Source organism: Tigriopus californicus, chromosome 2, assembly GCF_007210705.1.
Source record: "Tigriopus californicus strain San Diego chromosome 2, Tcal_SD_v2.1, whole genome shotgun sequence".
Classification (NCBI taxonomy): domain Eukaryota; kingdom Metazoa; phylum Arthropoda; class Copepoda; order Harpacticoida; family Harpacticidae; genus Tigriopus; species Tigriopus californicus.
This window is the reverse complement of record NC_081441.1, coordinates 7,801,994-7,826,560: the sequence shown is the minus strand read 5'-3', so window position 1 is coordinate 7,826,560 and position 24,567 is coordinate 7,801,994. Positions and strand designations below refer to the sequence as shown.

Below are 24,567 nucleotides of genomic sequence, written 5' to 3'. Positions count from 1 at the left end.
AGTCTGGATAATTAATCTAGAACTATTTTGGCAATAAATGCATTGGAAATCCAAGGAAATCAGATCCAATTCAAGTCCATAGCAGAATTGCCAGGTGGTCTGCGCAGACCCCAAAATTCTCAACAGTATTTCAGTTTGAAGCTCATTGATTGCCAGAAAAATTGTGGTCATAGTGTCAATGTCCAAGAAAAATGTTTGTGTCCTCCAACCTCCAATTTAGCCCCCAAAACGCTCTATTAAGTTCTCAATAGGCACAATTAATTTTCTACCTACCTTTCCTTGCTTTTATCAATTGGTGTTAGCTACTTGATGCAATCAATTTTAAAAGTTTGAACCCCTAAATTACTGAAGGAAAAAACTATGTAACCTTTTTGCGAATACCTTACAAACTCCAATATTGGTGACGCACTTATTCCACGTGAATGTTTGATATTTAAATAACATTGAATGATTAACTATATTGTAAAATTAAGTGATAGTTTGTGCAAAACTATTTTTTCCAACCATTATGCATAATACTGTAATGAAAACTTGAAAAGTCAAGGAAAACACTTTGAAAATGAACTCTTGATAAGCAAATGGCCTCCAAATGGTTAGTTTTGAGCAAAATCTCCCCTCTCCCCTGCTGTATTGAAAAGCACTCATTAACACCATAGGTAGTAGAAAGGACTCTGGCACTTTCAAAGGCAGAGCTTTAAGTGAATAAAGAGTAAGACCAGGAAGACCACAAATGTCTAGAAAGTGGGTTTGCATTAATCAGTTAAATGGCTCAAAACAAATTTATGCACTTCAATGACTTTAAAAATATATGAAACCAACAATATCATAAGGTGGAGTATGTTAGTAAGATTAGGTTTGGTTTATTGATTCAAGCTGCAACAAAGTTGATTGACATTTGGTTGAATCAGCATATAGAGTTTCAATCTCATATTTTCTCACAAGTCATTTAAAGAATGTACTAAACTTCCTTTGTTGACTTATGTATACCCTCTCTCCAGAAATTCTTTGTCTTTCAGTCTGCAATGCTCACTTTGGCTTCTACATTCCTCTCTGATAGCACATTACATGGGAGCACAATAATTCATCCTGGCAGACATATTGATGGCCACACGCAACCTCGAGGTCTTTTGGGAAAAAAATGTTAGCTCAATTCAAAAAAGAAATTGCAAGAGCGGATCGGATACTCCGGTGCTGGCTCCGTTGGTTGCGGGTGGTATTGTTGGCCATGCGTGGCAACAGCAGATCAGATTGTTCAGGGGAAACAGAAGACTTGAGGACTAGAAGCTAACTAGGGCTGCCAACAAGATCTAAAAGATGACTCACAAAGCTTAAACTAGACTCGAGTCTTTCTAAAAGAAAAAGGGTTCAGAAATGGTTCTAGAGGCTCAGGAGCTTTGTCAGATAGGGATACTGGTTTAGAGGGAATGAGCTATGTAAAACCCTATTTCAATGGAAGGTTCCTCATGACGAAGAGGCCAAGTTTTGTAAAGACTACGTTTTGAGACGACGCCATTCCAAAGATTCGTAGTGAAATCATTTGCACAAAGCTTAATGTTTTGTCAAAACAGAACACTCTCAAGTCAATTAAAATGACTCTTAAGGAATCGATTTAATTCCACATAATGAATCGAGTCATTCAGTAGCCGCTCCATTAACGATATTGTGTAACTCGCCAAGACTCTAGTGACGTAAATATGGCTCAACTATAAGCGATCAAAAATGTCATAGATTGCACCATGTAATGTCACAATTTCTTGCTGTTGATTAAGATATTAGACAAATGATTTAACCAAAGCCAAGCGTATGCATTGCGAGCCAGTTAGGCAGACCTGTTTTTAGAACACCAAAAGAGACTCTTGGCATGGCAGTGAAATGTTTTGTAAGAGAGTGGAGACGTGGTGTTGTGGTAAGAGGTCTCAGGCTCGATTCTCCTCCCCGACCTTTCGTAAAAAAAAACTTTTAGCCACTAACTACATCCACAGACTGAGAACCAATCTGACACAGACCAAAACATTGCCTATCGGAACAATAAATAGACGATGTGATGGCTAACTTTGCTGGCTGGGCGAGGCTCACCCCTCCGACCCTAGCATCCCAAAAACAAAAAAAAACCAACTGCGACTCAATATGATCCAGCAATTCTATGAGGGCGGAGGAAGGATTTGCAGAAGCCACGTATTCAATGATGATCTGTGTGCCACTGTTTGTTTGTGAGAAAATAAGTAATAATATACCAATCTTCTTTCAACCACAATTGAATCTTTCAATTGAATTGAACCAAATTTCAACTTCGGTCTCTGTTTGAAGGAACAACAACTACACAACACTTTTTCTGATCAACAAGGTTAGGGAAGTTTTTTTCCATCCCAAAACATAAAAATACGTTCTTGTTGGATCAACTAGCTTGTAGATTGACGGGATGAACTTCCATTTCGATGGCGAAAAGTGTCATTAGAAGCCACAGACGCTGGATTCATCTGGTCTAAAGCTGCCCGCAACCCCCGCAAACCTTGAGTCTCGCTACCACTAGTATGGCTTGGAGGTAGTGGAATTTGTCCCGGAGCCCGCCCGGAGAGGGCGTTGATAGGCGCAGAATTAGCAGGATATCGTCGCGTGGAGGCTGGGGGCAATCGATGAGATCGTTGGGTTGGCATAACTGTGGGTCCCATGGAGGTGGGTCGATTGGAAAGATCTAGTGCTTGGACTTCTTCCATGCCTGGAACGGGCGATGCTGCCGGCGTTATTGGCCCTGGAGGTGCAGTTCGTAATTGGTTTTGCCGCCTTAATACGGAGATGAGGGGCGAGTTTTCTGAGACTAATACTGGTGAGGCCATTTGAGCAATACCTCGTATGGACGAGCCTTCCGAAGGGTTACTTGTGTTGGCTAAAGGCTGTCCAGTAGATGAGTTAGAATGAGCGGTGTTCTGGCGCATTTGACTGATGAGCGGTCCAAATCGGCGATACTCATCGTCAGTAAGATCGCGGGCGTCTGTATTAGTACGTGTAACTGGAAATGCTCCTCGCGAATTCGGAGCATCACTTCCGCGCGCCAACTTTCCCCGAGGCAGCTCCATTTCGGTCCGATCTGTGGCGTGGATGAAGTTAAAAAAGATCTCGGCGTTGGCCGATTCAGCCGCACTCGGCTTTTGGTCCTTCTGATCCTTCTTGACTTTGGACGACTCGACGAACTCAGGAACGACTTGTAATCCCTTGGCCGAAGGCGAAATTGAACGCCACACGGATATAACAGATTCAATTTCCTGCAACAACTGCGGCGCAGTTAACCGTTTAGCCGGATCCACAACCAAGATCTTCTTGATCAAACTTTTGCATTCTTCCGACACCCGGACATCACCGTGCAATTTAAAACTAGCGCTCTTGATTTTGTTGAACAACTCCTGCGGAAGGGAGTGATAAAACGGAAACTGCCCATACAACATAGTGAAGAGGACCACCCCTAACGCCCACACATCAGAAGGTTTGCCTAAGTACGGCTTCCCACTGAGCACATCGGGAGAAATGTAAGCCGGCGACCCACGTTGATCCGTGAGTAGATCCTGATCGCTCATCAAATGTTTGCCCAAACAAAAGTTGGTCAAAATCACAGTTTGGCTTCGTCGATCTAATACCACATTGCCCAACTTGAGGTCACGATGGATGACGTTGCGCTGATGGAGCTGACACACGATGGACACAATATGATAAAAGATCCCTAAGGCCTCTTTCTCTCCTAAGCGCTTCTGCTTGATCACGTGTTGCTGGAGACTCACAAAGTCCTGACTATTTGGACAGTACAAATTGGGCACAAGGCAATCCAAGATCAAGGTGATGCGACTCAATCGAACCCACTGACTCGGACTCCGTTGCTCCATGTACGTATCTTTGACAAGGTCGTGCATGCGAATCACGCCCCGTTCGCCACCCAAAAGCGCTAACAGGGCCTGCTCCGTGTGCAAGAGCATCTTACCATGGCGCTCGTCTTGGGTCTCGGGTCGATCAGTGGGCAAAACTAACATGCGGGCCATATAGTAATCGTGTGTGCCATCACGGCGAGCTAAGCAATTGGTGATGCATTTAACGGGCGCTGAGCCTAACTCCGGTCCCAGGGCGTAACCTCGGGTCTTGCGCCAGGTACTGGCCTGACTAGTCCCTTCCATCGAGGAGTCCGTGGGCGTGGCTTCCACGGGCGGGGTCGTTGGACCGGGTTGAAGCTCTTCGATGGGCCACCAGGAGCGACGACGCTTGGTGGCTCTTCGGGCCTATGGGTGTGGTGGGGTGGAGGATTGCGTGTCCAACGAGTGGGCGGAGCTGCGAACCGCGGTGGAACTGGAGGCACTGCTAGTTGAGGGAGTGGATCCACTTCTCAGGGTTCGCCCAGGGCTGGTGAGAGATGAATGGGCGAATGGGTCGGAGGCCATGATGGGCCCGCACGGGTTAACGATGGATGTGAGTGACCTTGTACTGGTAAGGGAAACGCTATTGGCAGGCAGGGATCGGTTTCACCTGGAGCCCGCGAGCAGGCGAACGAAACCCAGGCAGAAGTTGAATGTCGGTCGTCAAGCGTGAAAGTAAGCACAACAAATCACTCGACACCAGGGGTTGCGCATCTACAAACTTCCGTTCTTCCGTTCTTTTGGGTTTTAGCGGTTTTAGCCCTTCGAGTTAAAATGATGTCCTTTTCATTCTCCTCCGCCTCCCTGCTCTCCTTGCGACGAGGACAAATAAACGTACGAGGTAACGTAATGAAAGGACACTAAAGCAAGGAAATGCCACTTTTTTGTGATCAACAAACTTTCCCGCCAAGTAAGGCCTATACTTTTCATGCGGAAATTTTTGAATGTCAATTATTGGCATAACTATTGAACAAAATATGTGACTAATATCATTTTTGTAACCATTGATGGTATGTGCTTCAAGCCAGGCATGTAAATATACCTAAATTGACTTTAACATGTCTTGAAGTACAACTGAAAAGTGCGAACTAGGTTTTCTTAATAAAGCAAGAATTTGCTCTAAACAAAATCAGTCAATATTTTTTTGCAAACTATATTAGTTGAAGAAAATTAATTCAGCAACATCTTGACCAAATTTCAAGCAATTTGGTGAACTTGTTATGAAGCTATTGTTCTCACTCTAGGGATAGCCCTCAATCCAAAAGTTGACATATCGTATCTCTGAGCTACATAATGTTCTTTAAACTCATTTGGATGTTTCATAATCATAATCAATGATATATTTTTTTAAAGATATATGACACCTGTTTTCCTGTTTTATTGGACTATTTTATAAGCTTTTGCAATAAAAAAAAAAAAAATATTGAACTCCAAAGTTCAAATTGTACATATGTCAGATATCCAACCTTCTATCTGCCTAGATTGCACCAAAGGAGACTGCGAAGATTGTCAATGTGTCCCTGGCCACCGTATACAATGTCAGAAGGAACCTGGACGACGGTAAAAGCTCTGCGAGATATTTAGAAAGTGGTGGGAGCAACAAAAAGAGGTCAAATGAATTCGTTGCCAGTCTGGAAGCCAAGGTGAATAGCGACCCAACCAGATCAATGAGGAGCCTTGCCAGGGAGATGAATGTGACCCCCAAGACCATGAGGAAGGCATTAAAGGTGGATTTGGGCCTCAATTCATATGTCAGGACCACAAGGCATCTGTTGACTGACAGGATGAAGTCCATCAGGTTGGAGAGGTGCAAGAAAGTATCCAGTTATCTTTGGAGGAATGGCGACACCATAAAGATCTTCTTAGGCAAGAAACTCTGCGTGGTGGACGCCTTGCACAACCGCCAAAACGATCGATTTTTGGCAAAATCAACAGCAGAGGTACAGGGGCTCTATAGGACCAAACACCCTGCCAAGATCATGGTCTTGGGTGTCGTGGCGAGCAATGGCCAGAAGATGCCTCCATACTTCTTTAGGACAAGTCAGAGGATTGGTACCCAAGAGTACTACAAGGTACTCAACACTGTATTGCCCTGGCTAAAGGCCAGCTATCCTGCCAGTAATTACGTATGTCCTCAGGACGGCGCCCCCTCACACACGTCCAAGAAGGAGCAGGATTTCTGCAGGGTCAATATGTCAGACTATTGGCCAAAGGACATGAGGCCTGGCTCATCCCCCGATTTCAACCCACTTGATTTTGCTGTGGGGCATCTTGAAACAGGCCACCAACAAGAACTATCATCCAAATCGGGACTCCCATGTCAGGGAGTGGGATAACTTGTCCCCGGACATTTTGATTAAGCCTTGCAAATCCGTGAGGCGTTGTGCCAAGGCAGTTGAAAACGCTGATGGATACATTGAATAAAAAATGTCTAAACCTCAACTTTTATTTCAATTGGGACTTGAATCTTGCGCTAGCTGTATTTGTTTGTGTGTAGCAGAGACTCCAGTGATACAATTTTGGCAAGTCTATTTTGTTTTTTTAGAGTCAGCCGTTGTTTTGTGTTAAATCTGTGAGTGCCAGAGAAAGTAATATACAATTGAATGATTCAAGTCAAGTTGGGAGCACTACAGTGTGTGGTACACACAAACAAAGACAGCTAACGCAACATGCGAGTCGCAATGGTATCTTTGCAAAGACGATCGTTTCGAATCTAGGAGTGTTCAAGCAATGTAGGAAATATTTTCAAAATTTAGGGTCTCCACCCTGTACATTCAGCGATTGGGTCACGGTATTAGAAAACTGTTTTTTTTTTTCGTTTTTTTCTATCAGAGAACTCAATACCCTCGAAGCTGCGGTCCGTTCTTTACCAGACACTAATTAAAAGCAATCTAGAGTACGGACTTGAATACTTTGGGGGAGCTGTGGTGTACAGGTTCTAGCCTCTCTGCAAAAGAAAGCAGTCAGATAGATTGAAGGGACAAAAGCCAAATCCCACACCAGCCCAATTTTCAAGAAATGGAACATATTAAAGATTGACGATATGGTACAAGTGAAACAGGTTGCGTTTCTGTTCAATTCCGTGAGCGGTCACGTTCCGGGGGTTGTGAATCAGTACACTCAGAAACAAGGAAGGGGTAATCGGGTTGTCATTGACTTGCCCTTATTCCGATGATCAGTTCCAATAGCTCCCCGACTACCAATTTCCTAAGGCCCTGANTCCGTGAGCGGTCACGTTCCGGGGGTTGTGAATCAGTACACTCAGAAACAAGGAAGGGGTAATCGGGTTTTCTTTGACTTACACTTTTTCCGACTGTTGGTTCCAATAGCTCCCCGACTACCAATTTCCTAAGGCCCTGAACACGTTTTTTCATGAAATGGACTCACTAATTGACAATATCCTTTCAACCAGGCAATGGACTTCATGTATGACAGAAATAATCACGTGCTCATACTCAACAGTTTGTAACATATAGAATTGCTACTCTTGAGGGGGATGACCATTTATGGACCCTCGCGACCCAAGTAAAGACAAATTCTGCCTGGTCCTTTGGGGCTACCTTTCTCCTCGGCCCCACGACAGTATAGAGAGGTGTAAAGCTTTGGGATTTCATACAAGTTCGCCCTCTGGTTCTGCCATGAACGAAGTGTCGCCACAATTCTTGTGGTGCGTCTACACGTGAAACATTCTGTCACAAAGTTTGCCTACCAATTTGTCAATGAAAATTTGGAAGCACTGGATGTGCTAAAATCATGGTAGTTCTTGCCGTGATTGTGGCGCAGCCTGACTAGCTCACACAAGTGAAATCCGATCCAGTACTTTACACGTCTCTATTATCACTAGTTTGAACTAGAGCCCTCTAGTTTGAACTTGCCCTCCTGACAGTATGTCCAAGACGACAAAGGTCCCCGTCAATAAACGCCCCATAGCTTATGAGGGACCAGGGGTGATATTGAAAACAATTGTTCAACTGTTTTGTCACATCTACACGCCGAAATACAAAGACAAAAATACAAAAAAATATTTTGGGAATAGGGTGGGACATTATAGACTTATTTATTATGGAGGCTTGCTTGGGTCAATGAAACCAGGGTGCTGCTTGAACAACGGGCTCACCGAGTAGTTAAGAAGTCGACTGATTTGACCAGTGTAGAGGTTGAAGAGGCGTGATAAGATAGCTTTGGAGAAAACAGTGCTAAAGAGTTGGTAAATATGATGCAATATGAAGCTTTTGAACGGTATTGTTAAGAACTATGGTATAAGTTTGATCAAAATTCAATTGAATTTTGACAGGGAGTCTTCACGAGATGTATCTACAAAATGTAATGTTGCAAGTATTTCTGTTCAAATTTCAAATGGGTTACCACAAAATTGAGCTGAAACAACACATCATTTCATTCAAAGTTGTTTTGTTTTTGTAATATTGAAAAAGCTTGGTAGAGGCCTTGACGTTCAAAAAATAGCTTATTAATGGTGTGGATACCACTCTTAGATGGTAATACCTGTAAATGTAGACCTTGTTGGGTGTACCCTGTGACACCCATATTATTAAAAGAAAAGAAGAAATAGCGAGTACAAGTGCCTCCTTCACGGGTGAAAGGTAATTTCATGCTCCTACCCGCCATCGGGTTAACTGCGTTGTCCAACCCAGTTTTAGGAGCAATAAAGTAACCGTGAAGGCCAACATCTCTTTTTTGTTGGTGGATCAAATATGATATCAAGATAATGAGTATTCCCTTACTCAATATTAAAATGTGTGGGCCTATGGGTAAACCTATGTTTGAACGCCTAGAATATGGACGGGGATGCCAGGGACGAAATTTAACATTTCGGAATTGAGTAAATTTATTGCATTCTGCCAGGCTGGCCCAGCTTGCCATAGTTATCTTAATTGACAACTTCTGGTCGTATCACTTGGTAAACAAGAAAGGATGTAAATTTATGGACATTTGTAAGAGTTGTAACTTTGAGATATTTTTTTTTGAGATAATTGACTAGATTAGCTGAAATACATGAGAAAGAAATGGAGAGACAAAAAGGAAAACGATAAGGATAAGCATACCGGGTGTCGAGGATAAGATTAGATATATTTGTCACTTTCACGTAAAAGCATCATGAATTTCTTAAAAGGCAATTTGGAGAGCTAAAATTCTAACATGTTATAGATCAGAATACGTAAAATTTACGTTATTTTTTGACATTTTTTTATTTAAAGCTAAGTTTTCGAAATATGATCCTTTTGAAGCAATGACTTTAGCCAATCTGGTCTGAAAACAGTGACAAAAAGTGCGGATTTTGGCAGGAGAGAATTTTCAATGGTTGATCAATTAGGCGGCCAAGAACTTTAGTTAAATGGTGTCTTTCTTTGCAAGTTTCTTTCTCAACATAGGACCACACAGCTTAGTCCAGAGTTTTAAAATCTGGAGAATTTGGGGGGCCATAGTTTAGGCCTCCAAAACAAGATTACCTCGTTATCCCAGTAGGAGATTGTCCTTTTGGCGGAATGAGCAGGAGCAAAGTCTTGTTGAAGACAAAGGGACGGTTTTATGCTACTTATCTCATCCAGGGTATCACTGTAGACTTGAAAACCTCAATTTTGGCATCTGCATTAAGTCAAATCCCTCTGGCAACCAGATTGGAGATCCAATCCAATGCATCACATTGGTTTGCTTGGAACTGCCTTGATGCATCTTTTTATTCCAGCTACCACTCTTGGATATCTAAGTGCTGGTGTTCTTGCATTCCTAGGAGGAGGGATTACAGTCATCTTGCCAATCAAGACAGTTTTTGACATTGTAAATCGCCTGGCAGCCACTTAAAGGTTCCAACTTACTTCTTTAGAAGTGAATCCCGCACACAGCAAAGCTACAATGGATTCCCTTTTTGCTTTCATAGATTTCAGCTTTGACATTTTTGTATTTTTGTTTACATAAATGAAAAAAGCGGACATTGACAAAAAAATGAGATAAAAATCACGCAACCTTGAAAGATTTCAAGGATTTTAGAAAAAAAAACTGTGTGTCTAATCTTATCCTCGACACCCGGTATTATACGTTTTTATGAAAAATTATAACACTTTGGGCGCATTTCAATTGGCTGGAAGTTTATTGAATATTCGAGAATGGTTTTGGTTGCGAAATATTTCTTGGTGTTGGAGTTGGGATGAGGAATATTGAGGAAATGCTTCCACATTCCTTGAATTTCTTTAAATTTCAAGCTTTTCACTTGATAGCTATGTATATTAGTTAGCAAGGATCAAAGCATAATCATCTCTTGTGAGGGAAAAAATGTTTTGTATTTAGGTGGGGCATTTCAAACACCGGCGGCCATTTTGAACCACCTTCCAGTATTTACTGCCATTTTCTGCCACTCTCAACATGCCTCTCTCTGCCGAGGTCAATCCTCACTTGGAAACCAAGGATGTTCACAAACAGCTCAGCACAAATTTGGTTCCCCCAATCCACATAACATGTGGTCTTTAATGCTCTCAACGTCATATCATCATTGCTTCTACATCAGGGCCTGAGTGAGAGGTGTTGGCTGGTATTGAATTGGTAGTTTGTGCCAATTTAGTAACTTGTGATCATCTCAAGGGAATCAATGGCCATTGCTTGCTTGGTGTCAGGATCATCAGCCAAAACTAAGTCTAGTACATTTTTCTCCTTGGGTTGATCTCTAATGTGTTGGGCAAAACCAATTTCAAACTGCAAACCATCAAACAGGGTATAAGCATTTCATGAGGTAGCAGGAACTCTACAGTACCCAGGGTCTTTCTCAGATTTGTGCCAAGGAAACAAAAGTTGCCACAATGAAATTGTCATTGATTTGTATTGTGAGGCCATTTGAGATTGAGATGCCTCAGAGCATCCTCAAATTTGTTTACACGACACAATGGGGGTTGGTAGAAAACGACTGAGGTAGGGTAGAGTGTGAGCACTTTATGTCACAAGCAATAAGTTCCACATCACTATAGGATGAATATAAAGTGGGTACAAACGTTACACTTTTTATCTTGCTTCTCACCGCATGCCAATGATGCCAAGTCAGTTTTTGGCGGAGACCCCGCTAACACTTGAAAACTTGGGTTATGAATCCCAATGCATTGACAACCGACCTATTTCTAAAATTTCCGAAATCAGATACAACTGGTCGCCTTGGTCATATTTGGGCCTCAATGACCACGGCAAGGCAAATCAACATTGAAAAGATACAGTACAAAGGAGCTTCATGCGAAATATTGCAGTTATACGCTACATAAATTAGTGGGAGCAGCTCCAGTCCCTGGAGTTATACATGTCCAATGATGATATGAACGATATTTAATTCTCTACATGTTTAAATGCCTCCATGGGGCTTGCCACAAGCTGGAAGTTGAGCAAGAGAGTAGGCATTGGTTGTACGACATAAGACATGGAGTGAATTTGATAAACATCAAGTTCTTAAAGAACATTAAGGCCTCTTTGGCTTGAGCATAGGCCCTGTCCTCTAAAATATTAAAACATCTTGCTTGTAGCTCTCTGACAATTCAACAATTTTGATGAACTTTTATTCAGTTTGAAATGGATCTTGATCTTTTTTGTAATTGATCCCTAACCAACCTTATGTTCAGCAATGCCTTATAGTAGCCAATATAAACTCAATATTGGACCAAATAATCTAAAAACATGACAACTTGCTTAGAACTCATTCTCATACATTGGATAAAAATGGGAAAAAGAAATGATGGGTTGTACAGGTCATTACTGAATACCTCAAATTAGTATATTAAACCACTTAAAACTTGTCAAAAGAATTTATACTAAAAAAACCATAATTAATAGATGTTGCAACTAATCTTAGCTGTGTTTTCAATGAAGAAAAACTACCCAAATTCTGCAAGCAAACTAAAAGATATTACGCTTCAAAGATTTCATTTGCATCAAATTTGACAACAAAATTTCAATTTTTTTTAATCAGGTAGGAAAACTTTAAAGCAATTTGCAATTTCTTTTCAAACTTACTAAATGTCAATATTTCACATTTCTCGCTCACAGCTTTAATCAAGCTTAATCTTGAATTTTGAAAAAAATATCCTAACATTGAATAAAAATTCTCAAGTACATGAAAATTAATCATTGCAAAAGTGACAAATTTTAAAATTTGAGTCTCATGTATCGTTAAAATATCTTGGGAACATGATAATATATTGAAATTTAAATAGAAATAAAAGGCAACTTTACATCCTTTGTAAATTTTAATTGAGAACTTTTATTGTGTAAAAACGTATTGCGTAAAACATAACTTTCAAGTTGTAATAACTAACCATCTGCAAAATAGATGTTGATGAACTTTCATGCCAATACAGGAAAAAGAGCACTTTTAAATTATGATTGACTACCTTTTTGACAGTGGTACTTTTATGTATACTTTAAGGGATTTGACACACTTATCCGAGTGTTTTTTTTTAAACATGTACTTTTTTACAAAAGTTCTTGCTTTTGCCTTGACAAAGAAAAAAAATCTTTACATGATATTTGGTCCACCAACGAATTTGAGTTGGCAGACCAAGCCAGTCTTTGAATGTAGTGTTGATCTGGAATGCTATCTAAAAATTTGTCCAAGTCTGGCTTGAAAGATGCAACCGGATCAACAAGGTCTACGCATTTCCTACAAATATAAAAGGGAAACAAATTAAACAATGAAGGAGCCCTCAAAAGAAGAGAAGTGGACTTGAATGTTTGTACTAGCCTGGATTCTTGAGGGTTTGAAGGTGCTCTGAAAACCCACATTAAACCTCTGCGGTCACTAGCATTGACCCTAAATCCTGGGTTGGGACAAAGCTCATGTATGCTTTTGAAGACGTTCAGTATCAGATACCTTTTGAACCTTCTCTGAACACTGTACAGTCCCAACTTTTTTAGCCTCTCCCAATATGAGAGCTCTCTCAATCCTGTGATGTTCCTAGTGAAACATCTTTGGACTTGCTCAACCTTTTGCAAACCTGCTGAACTCATTGGAGCCCAAATGGGTGAAGCATATTCAAGATGTGGCTGGACAATGGACTTGTACAGAGTTAGCATCATGATACTATCTCTGGACTTAAATGTGAAATATGTCCAACCACATGTTTGAAAAGCTTTACCAACTTTCAACTGGATATGCTCATCGAACTTTCCATTATCTTGGAGGACTACACCTAAATTCTTCATGAATAAGACCTGCTGAATACCCTCACCTTCATCATCTAATAGTGGGGTGTCTAATGACGTCGAACAAAAGGGCATTGAGCGGAATTTCATTCCAGTCAGTGCCATGTTAGCAACCCAAGAGTATATTTGGTCTAAAGCGTCTACCAGTCAACCAGAGTTCTGACCACTCCTACCAACTACCAGTTTTTTTATCATCAGCATAGGAAGAGATACTGACATTACTACTACCATGCTCCTGAAGCGGAGCAATGAAGATTTTGAGAAGGGCCCAAAATGGAGCCATGAGGAACACCCGACTTGACATCATGTATGGCACTATGGGATCCCTCAACCTTAACCAATTGCTTGCCACCATAAATGAAACTTCTTAACCAATTGAGAACTTGTGTTGGATCCCAATCTCATGGAGCCTATTAACTAAAAGGCCATGATCTACTTTGTCAAAGACCTTTCCATTATTTTGGGTGGACTACACCTAAATCTTTAATAGATGAGACCTGTCTAATATCTTTACCTCCATTATCTATGAGTGGAGTATTCAAAGGAGTTAATCACAAGGTCATTGAACGGAATTTCATTCCAAGAATTATCACAAAAGAGCTAGTTCTTTCGTTCTGTGTAATATTATGCAGTTGGCTTTGAGATGGAGTAAGTTTGACCCAGTCGTTTGATGGAGTTTAAAATTGAAAAAAGACGTAATTTCAATGAAGTGCGACCACTATAATTTGGAATTTTGTTTTAAATGCAATGAAGTTTTTTATTCTCAACCATAGCCTCCCCGTCCATACTCCAGGCGTTCATCGCCTTGTGTTACAATGAAGGGCACAATTACACCCAATTTTCCAGGGTGCGTTCAAGTTCTTGGTAAATCAAGTATGCAGGCAGAGCAAGCATATCATTACGAAAGTCAGGATAGGGAATGAGCTAATGACATTTGTCACGCTTACCCATCAAATAGTGTGCATATATTATTTGGGGAAGACAGCCATTTGAGAATTTGCTTTCACATGAAGAATAACGTGAGGGATTTGTCGGCCTTTGGAGAAACCAGCTCCATACATGGAATACACTATGTTCTGGGTTCCAATCATAGGGCACAAGGTACTTCATAAGATTTCAAAACTTATAACCCTCTTAAAGTGTAACCTGATTTATCCCTTGAGTAGAACGAAGCGTGTGGACAATTGTGGTATTGGTAGGTCTTGCCATGTCCTTATTCTGGTCCCATGGATTATTTCAAAGCAAGGCCGAAGATCCCACCATGACCACCATTGAATCTACTGCCTTGCCCATAGCCAACATCAGTTTTCCCGTCGTCTCACTTTGCAGACCGGGTTACAGCCTCGGTATGAATTAACTGTTAGAGGGCAATTGTTGGCATTTCGGCAAAATTAATAATGATTACAGCCCGCCTTATGAAATCATTGGGAGATATGGGAGCAACTGTGCACCATCCACAAACTAAACAAGACAAGGCCATCCAATTGCTACAACAGGAATTCGAAAGTTGGCCCAACTTGACTGCGGATTTGTTTGCTTCTCACATGATTTCCTCTTGGAAGTCGATCAATCTCTTGAATCAAATTGAAGATCAGCCAGATGTCCTCCCTTTGGAGTTTATGTTGGACAAATCCAAGGCTTCAACTCCATGGAGTGAAAAGCGGCAGGAGGCATTTGCATCTTTGAGCCAGATGCTCCAGATTGAAAGAAATTACCTTAAGATCATGAGAATGCTCTTGGGAAGTTCTATGCTTTGCCATGAATTCATCAAACATTGCAAGTGGAATGGCGTAAAGTTTCCTTGCAAATCTTTATTCGTCCTAAATCCAACTGATGGGGGTCTTTGTTGTAGTTTCCACATGGATTTAAAGGCCATAAAAGAAAACCTTCCATTTATGGAAGCTCTTGAGCACAGCGATGTTTTGTCACACTCCGCCCTCAACAAGGGAAACGAGGACTCTTTAGGCATTGATATGACGCCCAAAGTTGGTGAAGGATTTGGCCTCGAGCTCATTTTGGATGCCAATCTTTCCAGCAATGACCCAGGTTCAATGACGGATGATCATCAAGGGATCTCTTCCTCTATAGCATCGCACTCCGAATCCGTCTCCGTGTCTTCAGGAAGGTTTCTGATTGCTCCGGGACATGTAACCGAAGTTGTCTTGACGGCGATCAAAACTGACACAGAGAAGAGTAACAGACTACCACCCACGTATAAAAGAGTTTCCGCCAAGTAGATATCAATTTTTTCACTTGGCACATTTGAAGACCCATGCCGATTTTTTTTCACTTAGTTTTTTGCCGATTGATTGAGTGATTCTTTGTGGTATTCAAAACATGTAAGGCCATGTGCACGGTAATTAGATAATGGAGCTAACATGTGCAATATTTTCCAACTTGCGCAAGGTATCTTATAGGTGAGCGACCACATGTTCAAATGTAAAGCAAAAGGCCGATTTGACGTTTTTGGATGACACCCTTTGTCTCTAGCCTGAATCAGACTCTTGACAACTTGCATTTTTATCAATTTACCCCCCATGCTGCAATACACCATCAGTTAAGTGTTTAGGATGTGCAAAAGATATTAGATCGAACGGACAGAAATAAAGCTTTGAGATTTGGACATTAGTCTGACCTCGAGCAATGTCAAATTTTCAAAGACTATTTTTCAGGAGACATCGACGACACAATCTGAAAGGGATATATTCTGGCTATTCTTTCAAAAGTTAATTGATCTCTTACATCTTCGAAAAAGACCAAGACATTTTTTTGAAAATCAATTCGCAGATACGCATGTAGATCACTCGTCTGAAAGATTTGACTAAATCGAAAAACATTAGAATGTTTCGAAAGCAAAATGAACTGACTTTAAATGGAATTAGACGTGGGTGGTAGTATTCATTCACCATTTTTGTCATGCTTTAGCCCTGGAAGAAACATTTGATCCTAACACCCGAAAATGTTACTTCCCTCACGAATACCAATTGGAATTGTACAACGAGTAAGCCTTCCTAAATGTTCCTAGTGATGGAGAAATCCTTCGAGATCGTTGCTCAAGAAATTCGGTTGACATCAATAAATCCCTGTTCCAGATACTCCCGGGCTCGATGTCAAATCGAATGTAGCTTGGAAGCAGCCTTTGAAATCCACAATTGTACGCCTTGGTTTATACCTTGGACACAACGTCGTATTTGCGGTCCTCAACAATCTTATCTGTTCTTTAGATCTGCGAGGCTACACAACAAAACATGCCACCATTGTCTCGCTGATTGTAATGAAGTCACATACGACTTCAAGTTATCTTCTGCTCCTTTTCGAAGATGTGATGACAAGAATATGGAATCCTCGCCCCTCTGCTCATCAGATACCGAATTTCAGCCTCAAAAATGGTCTGAAACTGCCATTCAGGTTAAGGATTGCTTGGTTAACTTTTCCACCTCCTTCGAAAGGTTGATGGATAATGAATGCATCTCTTATTTTAGGAACTTGGGCAAGAAACGGCGGATATGTACAACTTGATAAGCTCTAAACGATTTTTTGCCACGGACAAGCTCTTTCCCAAAACATTCGGACAATCCTCCAAACGGAATGAATATGACGCTTTCAAAAAAGATATCTCGGTAGTGAGATACTCATTTGGAAAGTCTACTATTCTTCACTATCGCAAGAGAACCCGGATCTCCGACAACGACTTTATCGCCCAAGTAGGGGGCATATTTGGATTGTGTCTGGGATGCAGTTTCATCTCAATGTTTGAAATTCTGTATTGGATCATCACGAAAATTTTTCGGTTCTAACATCGCATGTTCGAGTTGGTTCGGACTCTATTGTATTTAGATGGGATAGAAATCGGCACATGGAAACCAGAAAATGGCAAACCAAAAATATTGATTAGCGCACCTACAAACGAAATGGCACGCCGAACAGTAATGAAAGCACACCACTTAAAAAAAAATACGCCATGAATTTGGCTCGCCACTCTTCTTGTTTGGAAATAGGGAGAGGATGATACGACTTGACAGCGTATGATTAAAATAGCTATCTTAAATGAGTTGCTTTCGTCTATTGAAATGTGCTTTTCCATGATGGATTTTATGAAGTGTTACCGAATTTACCTTGCCTAATATGATTTCATGGTTCATCAAATTATTTTCAAAGTTGGCAAAAATATTCTTTATCCTATGAAGCCATGGCAGCACTTGTTTAATTTGATTGGTTAACAAGTTTTGAAGGATGGATGCAAAACGTGACCTGTAGTGGTTGCTCTCCATCATTCCGTAATTTCAAGGCTGGAAATTTGTGCATCAAATTCCCGAAAACTTGATCATATGTTCCTAAAACGAACAATTGACTAGTATGAGACGACAAAATCAGCTCAAGCAGTATGAGGCAACGATATGTCTGGAACAGCGAGGCGATTTGGGAGATTATGTTTATATTGAAAGGCAGGATACTGTCTGTGTCTGTTGTTGGTTTCTCCAAAAAGTTGTGTTAACTATGGGCGGCCGATTGGAATACTCTTTTTGACTGAAATATAAAGTCGTTTAAGAGCTAATATCCGAAATGTGAAATGTGAAGCCTTTTTAGAACATGCAATAAACGTTTTTGTTTGGCACGCTTAATTACGTCCACCCTGTACTTGCACTTGTCACGGGAAGTATTTTCAGTGACATTATCCAGTTCAAATAGTGAGCAAACCAACTGCAGCCTTAGAGCAAAGATTCCGAATCAAAATTTTCTAATTGAGGAATTATTGGTGCTTAATTGTTTTAGACAATATGAAAACAAGGGTCTTATAAGAATTACTGAATCTGATTGACCAATATCTTCCAAATTTGTAAGAAGAAATGAACCACAAATACTTATCATGTGGTGAGTAAATGGTCTTTTTAAAATTATTTATTTCTAATAAATATTAAAAGAGTAAATATTTTGACATCGAGGACGGTCAGTAAGAAGGGCGAACTCCAGAAGATGTGCGACCGACAAAAGGTGTGAAGACATTCGTGCTTATTGAATTAAAAGTATGAACATAATTTGTCACATATTGCATATTGCTTTCCATTGATTTTGAAACATCAACTGACTTGACAGTGTAGAGGAATCTGTTGATTCTTTGTGCTTATAGCCGCTTCTCAGCTAAAATGTGGGCTTGAAGAATTGAATGTATCAAATATCGTTCAGAGTGATCATAATTTCTATGCCAGTATAAGAAGACTTTCGATTGAAAAAACTAATACGCATGACTAATACACAACTGCTTCTCCGTTTGATCCGACTTATTGGGCAAACACTCATTTTTAATTGAAATAAAACGACAGGGGCAAATGGAATGCTTATTGACACGGTTAATCAAAATTTATCATGGCTTGTCTACTTGTACGCCACTCGAGTCAGAGCGACGTAACACTTCTTTGAAGAAATGCTATGCCAACCCACAGGACCAATCTCACAATCTGCACAAATGAGATACTTGATATCCCCGACAGTGTGCGAGAAGCCAATGTTGTCAAAATCAAACATGTCTTCCACGCGATAGAACTGAGAGAGTTGTTCTTTGGTCAGATCCGAATCTGTTTCAGACTCCTTCTTCATGATGTTCAATTCGAAATTGAACTCTTCAAGAGTTCCGACCTTGGCCGGGAGGATCTTGGACGCGCAGCGTTCGCATACAATTTGTTTAAGGTTTTTGCCCTTTTCGTCCACCAGAGAAGAAGTATCCACCTTTTTTCCCACAATTGTGTTTGAATCAGACATATCTGCAAAAAAAGCTGGTGTTTTTTATATAAGAGTTAATACATCATTAAAGTTAGAATCTATGTTATATATAATCTCATGACAACAACATGTGGATATGAAAGGAAATTGATGTCAATTCTTTCTTTTGGTTTTGAAGCGACCCCTCGATTTTCCACCTTGCTCTCGTTGTGCCATTTTACGTTTCATATTTGGCCCATTAGCGTTTCCACCTTCCACAGGTTCACTCTTCTCATGCAAAGCGCTATAAAGAATTTCAGCATTTTGTTTGCTTCCCAAAATATCCGATAACTCCTCTTGGCTATAATTTATGAGATCAGCCAGGTTTTCAGCGCGATTCAGTACTGCGAACACATTGGTAGATGTGATTCCGGGCAATTTGCTCACAAAGTCATGAATAGCAGGATTAAATCTGTCCACACTGTAGTCATCAATAAAGTCCATCGAGATAGCAGCAGCCTTCTCGGCGCACGGTTGCTCACGGCCTTTCTTCAAGTCCTCGAATAATTCGGCAGTAGCGTGAGGGCTTGGAGACCAAAGAATGCGTAGCTTGGGAAAGTGAATGGTTAACAACTGAAGCCGAGCCGTGATATCCGAGGATCCAATGTCTCTGGACATGTAATATTTGCCCTGGAGTGCAAATGGTTTATTCTGATCAAACTCAATCAAGAGCATTGGTTTGGGGTAAAACCTGGTCATTGAAGTCGCTTGGTTAAAAAGTCTTCCGTTTTGCAGGGACCCAATCAGATCACTAATGCTTTTTCTTTCCACACATATTTCTGGGGTGAGAATGTAATCTCCTACTTCAATCGTGACTGGCTCTATGTCAATACCGCGTCGGTGAATCAAAGAGGGCAATTCGCTTCGGAACTCTCGCATATCCACGATAATCTTGGACGACCCCATAACAAGCTCGCCCCCTCCTTTTCTCGTTGACGCATTGGATTTCTCCATGATGATGTCACTGGCTTTCGAGGCGTCGCGGAGAAGATCTGGATTTTCTCCAGATCTCCCTTCGCGATCATTGGGTATGACCATAGAAGACTTCTCCTTGATAAGCCCCTCAAAGGCCTCTTTTTCTTTTCTCAGAGTTGTCAAATAGGCCTGTTCCTCCACACTCTTATCAAACATCATGAAAAATACTCGGATTTGGTAGTCCGGATGTTTGGCTTGAAACACTTCCAATAGTCTTACCACAGACATTTCGATATCGTACATGATCACAAAGCGAGGTTTGAGCTCATACACCATCTTGTAGAGCTCGAATATGCCGACTTGTATAGATTGAACGAGGACTAAAGGACTGTCAGTCACTTGCAAGAGTTTTGCTTCGATCGCCTCCTCTGTTCGAGCCATTTGAGTAAGGGTTTGGCCATTTCCAATCTTGCTCTTTTTACCGAGTCCCTTGTGTTTAGGCTCCTTTTTACTGTCTGTGAGATCACATCGTTCTGTCGGAGTCAACCCACCCGGAATGAATCCATACTTTTCTCCCAAACTTTTGTTATACAGTCGAACGAGGAGGGCCTTGGGTCCATCGCTTAAGACATCTTGAACCTGGGTAGAGGTTCGATCGTCCGACGTTAAGATGAGCACCTTGTCTGAGAAAACTCGATCTTTACTCTCGTTCTTGGCCACGTCAGTTTTAATTTCGTTCATAACCTCGATCAGCGCCTCCCATTTGGGATTAGTTTCGAAGGAGAGGTCATCGTTGATCGAAGACTTGGATGTGAGCTTCTTCCGTTTCTTTTCAAAATCTTGGGCATCTTTGCACTTTCCAAATAATCGTTCTTTGGCGGTCATGAATAAAGTTTCGGCGGCATCCAATATCATCCAGCCTCCGGATCTCATGGCATTCTCCGTGGTCCTCAATGATGAGACAAACGCGTAGAACGTGATGCAATCATATTGTGTCAGGTACGTGAGAAGCAATCTTAAGGTCTTGATATCAGCCACCAGTTGTTTGGTTTTCCAACTCAGTTGATGCCAAACTGGATCGAGCTCCTTTTGAAGTATCTTATGAAAAGCCTTCGAGATGGCATTCTCCACGGTCATCTCGTCATAACCCTCTAAAGTAGGATTGAGACGGCGCAACTCCTGCAAGGTGAAATTGACCAAATCTAACACTGCCGTTTGAATCGTCATCATGGCCGGAGTGAGCTCCATGTGCAGCTCGACCACATCCGGCTGAGCAACGGCTAGACTTTCCGTCACCTCTGATCGAAACCGAGGCCACAGATAGAGATGTGCCAAGAAGAGATTACGCATGGCACGTTCCACGGACGAAAAGCCGCTTCGAAACGAGCCCGGAGCCGTAGAAAAGGCCTTGATGAAGCCGGTCTTGTTCTTTTGACGGAACAGCCGGAGGATGAAGGTCTCTTGGCAGGACATGGCGGTTTGATGGGCTCGATAGAGCAATATACCGGTAATGAGATGGATGGGAACGCGTTCCATAAGGAGGTCCACCACCAAGATCCGCGTAGTGATAAAGAGCACACCCCCTTCCAGATAGACCCGTTGACGCTCTGGTATGGAAATGTCGGTGGTGATCTTTCGAGCCTTCTTCTTGACTTGCTCATCCGTATTCAGGGCCTGGATGAAGTATTGCTCCTCTTGGTCGGTGGTGCCCAGAACCAGGACCAAATTGCCGGGATCGCTGTAAATCTTGAGCAAGGCTTGAAAGACCCGCTCCAGACCTAAGCCTTTGGCTGCGAGCACTAAGCCGTCCGTGGACACAATGTCTAGGAGCATTTGATTCTCGTATTCCAACATAGTTGCTTCATGGATATTTCATCATTTCTTCCACATGTTTTGCGTTGCGTGCACAATTCTTGGTGTTTGTTATTTTTCTATTTCAGACTTGAAGCAGGGTTCCCAAAATGGTGATTACTGGTAATCTATATTTTTTTAGTTCATGAGTAATTCTTGGCGATGAAACTGAATCATCACTAGGCTCCGACAAAAATATGCTGGATTTTTAGCCTACATATGTCATTTTTTTGCTACTTAAAACAACCCAAATGTGTTGATGTTATGTTAACCAAAAATGCTTCGGTTTGTTGTGTCTGTCCCGTTTATTTTTCCTACCATAAAAACTAGGGTCGGCCGAAACTTGCAGATACATATGGTCTTTATTGACAGGAACTCTACATAAAAATGAAACAAATTTGCACAAAAATTTGCGAATACACTTTCCAAAACGTAGGCAACAACACGTTCGAGGTGGGGGAGGGGCTATTTTTGGCTTCCATATCAAGCAACACATAGATGAAAAGGAATATTACATCATAATATCTTCAAGCACCGGTAATTGAACCTGTTTCCCCTAAGAAGCAGATTCTTGCCATGTCCATGCTGACTCCTGATTAGTAGACCTTGACAAAAAAGGAGTTGCCACTTTGGCCGAACTTTTTTGTTAGTTGGGAAAAAATGAGAAAAGGTTGGAAAATATGCGTAAAAGTTGAAAGAATGCAAAAATAGCAAGTTTGAAAATGTCGAGAAAAAAGAAGAAGAAAAAAGTTGGAATGAACGAATAACGGTGATGAATTGCAAAAGCGTTGCTGCCTTGGCCCAAAGGTCATAGTCAGTCCTGTTTATTGCCTGTTTCTGTTGCCAAATTCTAGGAAAGCAATTGCTTATATTGGATGATCTATTGAGCTTTAGTTTCTTTAGGAAAATGCTTGACATTAGGACACTTTTGCTAATGATTTGATTTTGTCCTATTTGATCCACAACTGAATAAAGTCCTTGTTCTCAGAAGTAATTTTTCTCTTTGTTACGTATCATCACAGGAAGAAAAGAAAAAAAGGACAAAAAGATGAAAATGGACAAGAACATTTTTGGGCACCAAAACCCCCAAAATATGTGAAAAATATTTTTTATATAAGAACGTTTTTGGTCTGACTAATCATCACTTATTTCAAGAGATTTGTGGCCGGCCTGCTTCAGAACATTTGTAGACAGATATTAGATATACGACGTCCGCATTAGAAGCTTTGGGAAAAGCATGTAAAGAAGGAAACAGATAAAGACCCAAACGACCAAATGGTAAAAAAAAATCCAAAATCGAAAAATTAATAAAAGTTTGAAAGTAGTCAAATAAGGCGTCCAACAAAAAAAAAGGTCACAAACTTTTTAAAAATTGTTTTGGGCCAAATGGAAGAAAGGAAATCTTTTGATACAGATTTATCAGATTTTATGACATCCTCCATTCAAAAACTTGTGAACAACTGCAGTTCTTAATACAAATGAAAGCAATTTCGTGTGTAAAAGTGTCTAAAACAAAGGTTCACTAAAAGTGCCCCATTACGCTCTGATCGGCGGTTAGTGGTCACTCTGAACGCCTCAACCGGTTTGTCTGTTCGCTTTTCCCTCGTTCAACCGCTAAATTTCGAAAAATCCCACTAATCCAACCATCCAGCCAATCAGCCAGCCACCATCCATCTCAACCATCATGGCGTTGGTCCACTCGGATGAAGTGTCCTTGTACGAGGATCAGCTAGGACTTTCAGAGAAACAAGGTCCCAAGGATCAGCTAGGACTTCCAGAGAAACAAGGTCCCAAGGATCAAGGGACCGGAGGGCCTCAAGGGCATGGTGATCACTTTGCCATAGAAGGAACGCCCGAGAGTCCGCCACGCGATTACGGAAAGCGAATCCCCCAGAAGAGAACTCGTTCTTCGGAGACGGAACATGAAGGGATACAACGCCCTCAAATCCCGGATTATCCCGACCGCTCGATCGACCACAGTCCTCTGACTAAACGCCCGAGACCACAAACACTCGAAGAGGGTAAAACTCCTCGTCATTTTTTTAGAGAAATTTAATTAGAGGATTGAATTGCTTTTTTTTTATTTGCTCACTTCAATTAGACGACCTAGATGAAGGTGAGATTACCATAACATTGCCCGGATTAGAGGAACAATTTATGTCCAATGATATTGGGCCCTGTGGTGATGATGGCGGATCCATTGGCCTGTTCCAAAGTCCGCATTCATCTTCGGAGAAGGAGAATGCGGCCCCATTGGCAGTTGTGGGTGGATCTCTTCCGTTGTCGGGCGACTCGCTTCCATTTTCTTCGCCTCCATACTCGCCTGGCATTGCCAATTTAAGCGGTTTGTCGGGCGGTGAGATCAGGGAATTCCCGTCTTCGGCTCGTTCAAGTCAAACTATTTACTATGGAGAGTCCAGCAGCGAAGATGACGTCACGCCCCGTAGACCATCCCAATCCATTTCAAGGAGCCGCAATGTCAGAAGGTCGTTGATTTTCCTTCCCGACCAAGAAGATTACTTGAGCCCATCCATCTGGGACATTGAAGATTAACAAGCTCCACATCAGAAGAAAAAATACGAAATCAACCAGATTCTAGTGCTAGGATCCAAATTCCGCTGCTCCACTCATTGCAATCAATTTCGAAAGAATCACGTGTTCCTGATCAAATCGTTCCTGAATCAAATCGTTCATGAAATTGTTGCCTTAATCAAGAATCATAACGTGCAAACTTCGGAATTTCAACTCCTCTGTGTGATGTCAAATTACTTCTCAACCAAACCTCGCAAATCAGAAAATAAATCGGAAACGTGTAAGTTTTAACATCTGCTTTGACCACCAGTTGTTTCAAGATAGTTGAACATTTGTCCTCGCCCATCGTTTTAATAAAGGTTCAAACGCTTTAAACTTAAAGACATGATATGATGAATGGATGATACTAGTAAATGTTCTTTTCCTTTCT

The 24,567-nt window shown here is 41.3% G+C and overlaps 5 protein-coding genes across 6 annotated transcripts; 2 read left to right on the top strand and 3 right to left on the bottom strand.

The window, feature by feature from the left end:
• Positions 1–2,175: 2,175 nt before the first annotated feature.
• LOC131893219 (serine/threonine-protein kinase 40-like) lies at positions 2,176–4,588 on the bottom strand. Its single transcript, XM_059243196.1, has one exon. The coding sequence runs from the start codon at positions 4,155–4,157 to the stop codon at positions 2,400–2,402; it is 1,758 nt and encodes a 585-aa protein (XP_059099179.1). The 5' UTR covers positions 4,158–4,588; the 3' UTR covers positions 2,176–2,399.
• A 9,456-nt stretch (positions 4,589–14,044) lies between these two features.
• Positions 14,045–16,879, top strand: LOC131890797 (pickpocket protein 28-like). The gene is made up of 6 exons (XM_059240224.1): positions 14,045–14,183; positions 14,249–14,428; positions 14,490–15,275; positions 16,008–16,083; positions 16,175–16,490; positions 16,565–16,879. Exons 1-6 carry the CDS (start codon positions 14,090–14,092, stop codon positions 16,877–16,879), a joined length of 1,767 nt encoding a protein of 588 aa, XP_059096207.1. The 5' UTR covers positions 14,045–14,089.
• Positions 16,880–18,455: 1,576 nt separating this feature from the next.
• On the bottom strand, positions 18,456–18,839 carry LOC131892656 (guanine nucleotide exchange factor MSS4 homolog). The gene has a single exon (XM_059242477.1). It carries the CDS (start codon positions 18,837–18,839, stop codon positions 18,456–18,458), a length of 384 nt encoding a protein of 127 aa, XP_059098460.1.
• Position 18,840: 1 nt separating this feature from the next.
• Positions 18,841–21,714, bottom strand: LOC131890782 (DNA repair endonuclease XPF-like). The gene has a single exon (XM_059240198.1). It carries the CDS (start codon positions 21,606–21,608, stop codon positions 18,954–18,956), a length of 2,655 nt encoding a protein of 884 aa, XP_059096181.1. The 5' UTR covers positions 21,609–21,714; the 3' UTR covers positions 18,841–18,953.
• A 1,446-nt stretch (positions 21,715–23,160) lies between these two features.
• Positions 23,161–24,428, top strand: LOC131890813 (uncharacterized). Of its 2 annotated transcripts, XM_059240257.1 has the most exons (3): positions 23,161–23,356; positions 23,393–23,626; positions 23,707–24,428. In XM_059240257.1, exons 1-3 carry the CDS (start codon positions 23,290–23,292, stop codon positions 24,156–24,158), a joined length of 753 nt encoding a protein of 250 aa, XP_059096240.1. In that variant the 5' UTR covers positions 23,161–23,289; the 3' UTR covers positions 24,159–24,428. The 2 variants fall into 2 exon arrangements, with proteins under 2 accessions (XP_059096240.1, XP_059096231.1); XM_059240248.1 differs by having other exon boundaries at positions 23,161–23,626.
• The last annotated feature ends 139 nt before the right edge of the window (positions 24,429–24,567 follow it).